The sequence below is a fragment of the Bidens hawaiensis genome, unplaced genomic scaffold (assembly GCF_021521415.1).
Source record: "Bidens hawaiensis isolate Kalapana, Puna unplaced genomic scaffold, B.hawaiensis_p1.1 tig00028110_1, whole genome shotgun sequence".
Lineage (NCBI taxonomy): Eukaryota > Viridiplantae > Streptophyta > Magnoliopsida > Asterales > Asteraceae > Bidens > Bidens hawaiensis.
This window is the reverse complement of record NW_027494578.1, coordinates 160,119-167,668: the sequence shown is the minus strand read 5'-3', so window position 1 is coordinate 167,668 and position 7,550 is coordinate 160,119. Positions and strand designations below refer to the sequence as shown.

At 39.1% G+C, this 7,550-nt stretch overlaps 1 protein-coding gene across 1 annotated transcript; it reads left to right on the top strand.

Annotated features, from left to right (window-relative positions):
- Positions 1–3,478: 3,478 nt before the first annotated feature.
- LOC143576410 (uncharacterized) lies at positions 3,479–7,550 on the top strand. The gene is made up of 2 exons (XM_077060505.1): positions 3,479–6,375; positions 6,979–7,550. The coding sequence occupies exons 1-2, from the start codon at positions 3,810–3,812 to the stop codon at positions 7,395–7,397; spliced, it is 2,985 nt and encodes a 994-aa protein (XP_076916620.1). The 5' UTR covers positions 3,479–3,809; the 3' UTR covers positions 7,398–7,550.

Genomic DNA, 7,550 nt, shown 5'->3' with positions numbered 1-7,550 from the left:
CTCCGGCCACCACCTCGTCTCCGACCACCACCACGTCTCCGGCCACCACCTCGTCTCGGCCGCCACCTCGTCTCCAAGTCTGCAACCGCCACCTCGTCTCCAAGTCTGCAACCACCACCCCGTCTCCGCCGTTCGCAGTGGTGAACACAGAGATGGTAACCGGTTGTAGGTTGCAGGTGGTACGGGTGAACGGAGATTAGGGTTTCAAGTGGTGGTTCGTGGTAGGTTAGGGTTTTCAGATGGTCGGGTGATTGTGGTCGCAGGTGGGTGACAGTGGTGGTGGAAATCGGCGGTGGTCGCAGGTGGCTTCTGATTATCATCATCATCATCGCCACCACAACCACCACCACAAAATCTCCAAAGAAGCAGTGATGACAGATCTGAGCCTCCTTTTTCTATATCTTATGTTCCAAAAATTTAAATCTTTTTAATTTCTTGTGTACTGTGGTTGAAGAAGGGGATTTGGTGGCGGCAGCCGGTGGTGGTGGGCTGTGGTTGAAGAAAGGGCTGTGGTGGTGGTGCTGGTGGTGTGGGGCTGTGGTGGTGGGGCTGTGATGGTGGGGCTGCGGTGGTGAGTGGTGTCAGGTTGGGTGGAGGTGGGGTTGGGTATGGAAGAGTTCTCTATTTATTTTCTCGTGTACCAAACAAGAGAAATGATTCTCATTCTCCATACCAATTCTCTTTCTCTACAATTCCATTTCCATTTCTATTTTCTCTCCTTTTCCATTCTCTGTACCAAACACCCCCTTAGAATAATGTGAGAGGAGAAAGGAAATGTTACTTTTGGTTTTCTTGAGTTAAGGAGATAGACACCCTTCAGTGAGACGTCTTCGTAGCGGATGATCTTAGTTGTTTTAAGTATACTTTAACTAGATGAATATGTTTTTATGATTGTTTACTTGGTTATACAACATAATGAATGCTTTAAAGTTAAATATAAACATAAATACAAGAGCACTCTTTTCCATGTGAAAGAAAGATTGGATGGGAGTCTTCTTTTCCTTTTTCTTTTTGTAAGTGGACGATGAAATCTTTCTTTTGCTTTTCAGTCCTCTCTTTTAGACTATTCCATCATCTTCAAAATAAACAACATAATCTTGGTCCCGTTCCTGTCCACAACACACAAGCCAATGTATGCGTTTTCCACACACACAAAAAGATATATGCATATGTGTTATGTTTATATACATCATATATATATATATAGTGAGAGAGAGAGAGAGAGAGAAAAGGGAGGGTTTCTTGATTCCATGCAGTTCTTTTGCAGCAAGATGAAATAAAGGATTGGAAAAACATTGTAATGATCAATGAATTATAATCATCTTTTTCACTTCTTACAAACAGTTCCCCTATGACAGCGTGACCACCTCTACCCATTTCCCAACACACTTTTATATGTGTAATATATATCGTTAACCAAACATTATATCATTTAAATTGTATAAAACACTGTCACGAAGACAGATGGACCAAGCAAGATTATAAAACCTAAATGTTTGTTTTGATAATTGTTTATAATAATTGTTTATCATCTTTTGGTAATTTGTTTATAATAATCAAGATTGATGAGTCGTTTTAAGTTTGGTGATTGTATATTTAACTACCCAAAGTTATACAAAGGGAAATATGTGTTTGTGATCGATCACCTATGTTTGCAAACAATTTATTGAAGGAACTAGTCAAAGAAATGATCGAATATCATACTCCAAGAAGACCGTCTAATTATCATATCATCCAGCGATACAAGGAAGAATTGTTACCAATTACCATATACTGGGACCATTTTTTAAGTAAAATTGAACAATAACTTACTTGTCTATTTTGCTAAAAGAATTAATAGTACCACCGAATTACTTTAATTTGAAACTGATTAGTATATGATTCAAACTTTTCGAAGGAATTCAAATGTGCAATCGATAATCATGCAACGTATTATGTGTAATCATAGGACATAAACAATTATACGTGAGTAAATGTAGATACATACTATGTTATTGGATAGGTAATGAATATATGTTATGTGATTGTTTTGAAATCATAAAAGTAAACCTTTTTTTTTCTGATTTCTCTGCTTTTAGTTATGGATTTCAGCTAAGATTGCCCAAATCTATTTCAAAAGAAACACCCATTAATTCTGGCTTCTCTATGCGTTGTTGTACCACATATAAATACACAAAAATTTTGTCTCTATAGTCAGGTAGTTGGGCTTCATGTGCAATGCATAAACAAACGTCACAACATGCTTTGAGGTTGTGCCTTGCTTTTATAGGTCATGCAACATTTGTTTATCCACAAAATCAACATATGATAGTACATCATAATTAACTGGGACAACGTTACAAACACTCAAATAAAATGGAAAGTCATTGTTGTTCATAATTAGTTATGGGCTACATAAAGTTATGTCAAAAATTTGAAAATAAGACCGTCATTCATAGTTGCTTCAGGGCTCGATAAAGATATTTAAAAGAGGTTTTGAGTTTGGTCGTTAAAATGATTAAACGAGGACTAGAAAAGGATACCGTTGACAAACACAAAGAGAAAGATCGTCTTTAATGATTAAATGGGTTTTGTGGGCAACAAAAAGATACAACGAAGATTGGCATAACATGGCAATATCACAAACAACTAAAAAGGTAGTGCGTTGTTTACGATCATCCAACCGAACTTGTCCCTCATAATCTACATAATCTTGAAACTAGAAACACTATGAAGTTCCAAACTGTCCTATAAAGATTACTTGTGTAGAACTAAACATCCGAAGATACATGACTCATATAGTTGAGGACTAAATTTCATGTTACGTGGCTAAACTATCCAAATAAACTATAAATTCTTCCTTCGTCTCACACCTTTCGGTCCAAACTTTACATTGATGCGAAATTTTGCTAACAAGGACATTTTAGATCGTGAAGTTTAATTTGTTGTGACTATAGTTGTTCCATTTTAACCTAAGAATTGATTTATTGATGATGAGATGAGACAATGAAACAAACATGCCCAAATGACATATATTTCTTAGGTGCCAATAACCATAAATCCATCATCATGATGATCAAACATTAAACGTACACTTTTATATTATGAATATTATCTATGAGTCACCAGATATGCATACATGATGATGATCATCATCAATCATGACATAAAAAGTGAACACTCATCCATTGTTCATGATCCAAAGTGCATGTTTCATCACCTCTTCCCTAGTCTACCCTCATTCAAAGTAAAGATGGGGTACCCATTGATTAAAGCTAAAGGGTATTTTTGTCACTTTAAAGTATAAAGATATTGAGAATCAACTTTACTTCTCCTCCTAATCCCAAAATCCCATCTCTTTTCCGGTCCAAAGGTACCAAAACCAAAACTAGTTTACAACTTCTTAAGCCCAAAGCACAAGTTTTAATGCTTGATGAGTACATACCTTGTTTTTTAAAATTGCTCTATGGTAAAAAAAAACACTTCAAATTTCTATCCAACGACTGTTTCATCACCTTTGTGTAAAGAAGCTGTTGATACACCCTGGAATTACCAATTCAATTCCTCCTTTATTTCCATTCTCACCACTTTTAGAGAGAGAGAGAGGAAAAAGCTCAAAAGGATGGGTTCAGCTTCTTCCTTGATTTTCAAGACTCTCTTTGAAGATGATTGATTCTTTAAGGCTTCAAGTTTCTCAGATTCCCTTCACTTTTCCATTCCTTTTCAAGAAACACAATTCAATTCCATTCCATAAATCCTTTTGTTTCTTCTACAAATCATTCCAAACTAATTGCCCTTAGAAACAACACAAAAAAACAAACCTACCAAAAATGATATCTTTCTTTGTCATAATCACCACACTCTGGCTTTCAATTCCCTCCTCAGTTTCCACTGACTTTGATGCCTTGATCACTCTCAAACAAGGCTTTGATTCCATTCCTTTTCCTTTAAACACTTGGAATTCCTCCAGTCCCACTTCCATTTGCTCATGGGTCGGAATCAAATGCTACAAAAACCGCGTCATTTCCATAAACTTGTCAAGCATGCGAATCCACGGCTCCGTTTCCCCGGTTTTTTCCTCACTCGACCGCCTCACCGAGCTCTCCCTGGACGGAAACAACTTCTCCGGATCAATCAACCTTTCCAATCTCGCCTCCCTCCGGTTTCTAAACATTTCCAACAACGAATTCAGTGGCGGCTTGGACTGGAACTACTCAAACCTTCCGAATTTAGAAGTTTTCGACGCGTACGATAATAACTTCTCCTTTCCACTCCCCACCGGAGTCACATTCCTTAAGAAACTCAAATATCTAGACTTGGGAGGGAACTACTTCTACGGTAAAATCCCCGAATCCTACGGCGCAATGGTCACTCTCGAATACCTTTCCCTCGCTGGAAACGACCTCCACGGAAGGATTCCGCAGGAACTGGGGAATCTTACAAATTTAAAAGAGATTTACATGGGCTATTACAACATGTTTCAAGGCGGGATTCCACCCGAATTCGGTAAATTAGTTAATCTAGTTCACATGGATCTTTCTTCATGTGAACTAGACGGCCCAGTTCCCCCGGAACTGGGCAATTTGCATTTGCTAGACACCGTTTTCCTTCACATCAACCGCCTTTCGGGTCCAATCCCCAAGCAGCTCGGGAACTTAACAAACTTGGTGTTTCTTGACCTCTCAGCCAATTCTCTTTCGGGTGAAATTCCGAGTGAGCTCGGAAACCTCAACAAGCTCAAGCTTTTGAATCTTTTCATGAACCGATTACACGGGTCCATACCGGATTATGTTGCCGAGTTTCCAGACTTGGACCAGCTAGCTCTTTGGGGTAATAATTTCACTGGTGTGATTCCGGGGAATCTTGGAAAGAATCGGAATCTTTGTGAGCTCGATTTGTCATCAAATAAGCTCACCGGGACAATACCGCGGGATCTTTGTGCATCTAATCAGTTAAGAATCTTGATTCTACAGAAGAACTTCTTGTTCGGGTCGATTCCGGAGGATTTGGGGACGTGTTCGAGTCTTGTTCGAGTGAGATTAGGGGAGAATTACTTGAATGGAAGCATTCCAGATGGACTAGTTTACTTGCCGGAGTTGAATTTGTTGGAGTTGCAGAATAATTACTTGTCGGGAAATGTTTCCGATAACCGGAATCCGGTATCAAGACTGGCTAAGTTAAGTCAGCTCGATTTATCCAATAATCAGCTTTCGGGTTCGTTACCGGCTTCCATTTTGAATTTCTCTTCCCTCCAAATATTATTAGTCGCCGGAAATAGATTCTCGGGGTCAATTCCAGCGACTATTGGTCAACTCCGCGAGGTTTTGAAGCTCGACTTAAGTGGAAATTCAATTTCTGGTGAAATCCCACCGGAAATCGGGAACTGTGTTCATTTGACTAGTCTTGACTTGAGCCGGAATAACCTTTCTGGCTCGATTCCCGTTGATATTTCGAATATTCGAATCTTGAATTACTTGAATGTTTCGAGGAATCACTTGAATGATTCCGTTCCAAAGTTTATTGGAACCATGAAAAGTCTCACGATAGTTGACTTTTCGTTCAATGATTTGTCGGGTAAACTACCCGAGACTGGTCAGTTCTCGTTTTTTAACGCGTCTTCATTCGCAGGGAACCCTCAACTTTGTGGTGAGTTGCTAAACAACCCTTGCAATGTTAGTGGAATTGCTGATTCCGTTAACAAAAAGCCTACAAGGTTCAAGCTCATATTCGCCCTCGGGCTTCTTATTTGCTCTCTAATATTTGCGGCCGCGGCTATGATGAAAGCTAAGTCATTTAGAAGGTCGGGTTCAGATGCTTGGAAGATGACATCTTTCCAAAAGCTTGATTTTACAGTTAATGATGTTCTGGAATGCATTAAAGATGGTAACTTGATAGGACGAGGTGGAGCCGGTATAGTCTACCATGGTAAAATGCCAAACGGGACGGAAATCGCAGTAAAAAAGCTTGTTGGCTTTGGAACCACAAGCCACGACCATGGGTTCAGAGCCGAAATCCGAACCCTAGGCAACATTCGGCATAGGAACATAGTGAGACTATTGGCATTTTGCTCCAACAAGGACTCCAACCTTTTGGTCTACGAGTACATGCGAAACGGGAGTCTAGGAGAGGCGCTACACTCGAAAATCAAATGCGGTGGGATTCTAGGATGGCATTTAAGGTACAAAATATCAATCGAGGCGGCTCTAGGGTTATGCTACCTTCATCATGACTGTTCACCACTGATCGTGCACCGAGACGTTAAATCAAATAACATTTTGTTAAACTCAAGTTACGAGGCTCATGTAGCTGATTTCGGGCTTGCAAAGTACCTAGTCGACGGTGGTGCATCCGAGTGTATGTCCGCAATCGCGGGGTCATACGGTTACATAGCTCCTGGTACGTTACATTTCATTTATTTTGTTCACATTTAGAAAAGTTATAGTAACAATAATTGTGCATAACATTTATCGTATGAGATTGAATGACCTAATAAGGGATGTGGGCTTAAGGTTCTGGTGTGATGGCGTAGGAAAGAGGAGTAAGGATCTGATGAGTGAAAGTGACGTGTCATGTGAACACCACCCGTGATTTATGCAATACAGATTAAAATAATTAAGGGCGTGGGATTTGTAGGTGCACGGTAAGAGAATTTTATGGGTAACCGCACCGAGTCACTGCTAATAAATTAATGAACGGTCTGATTCATCTGAGTCAAAATCTGACACAGACCGCAACTCAACAACAAAAATCTGATAACAGATCCATGTCTCTATACAAAGATAACAAAAGCTGGAAAGTCCACGTCAGCTTCCATGTATTTAACATAAATTTGGTCTTTTATATCTATTAATAATTTGAAATTATTTATATTTTAAAATGATTTTCTTTTACCATTTATGTGCAAGTGTAATGCATGTTTAAATAAAAATAGAAAATAGTCAGTGATGTACAAATTATATGAGACTTGTTATTGAATATTTTTAAGTTTTCTATGTACAGAATACGCTTATACGTTAAGAGTGGATGAAAAAAGTGATGTTTATAGTTTTGGAGTTGTACTTCTTGAGCTGATTACCGGGAAGCGTCCGGTGGGAGGATTTGGTGACGGTGTGGATATCGTACAGTGGACAAGGACGTTAACGAGGTGTCGAAAAGAAGAAGTCAACCGCATCATTGACCCAAGGCTCGTCAACGTTCCTCAAGATGAAGCAATGCACCTGTTCTTTATAGCTATGCTATGCATTCAGGAAAATAGTGTGGAAAGACCAACAATGAGAGAGGTTGTTCAAATGCTCTCGGAATTCCCACGAGACTCACCGGATAATAAATCTCCATCATCGTCAGTTGTTTTTCTTCAACCAAGAAAACCTGATAAAGATATAACTTACTCAAAGCTTGGAAACGATCTTTTGGTTTAGAAAGTTGGGGTTTTGTTGGTTTTCAGTTTTAACTTCCAAAATTGGCTTGGGTTTTTGTTTACAAACGTGATATGTGCACAAAGTTATCATGTTTTCTTTCCTCCTTTATGAATTAGAACATAAATGGGAGTAAATTAATAAGTAAATGTTGTT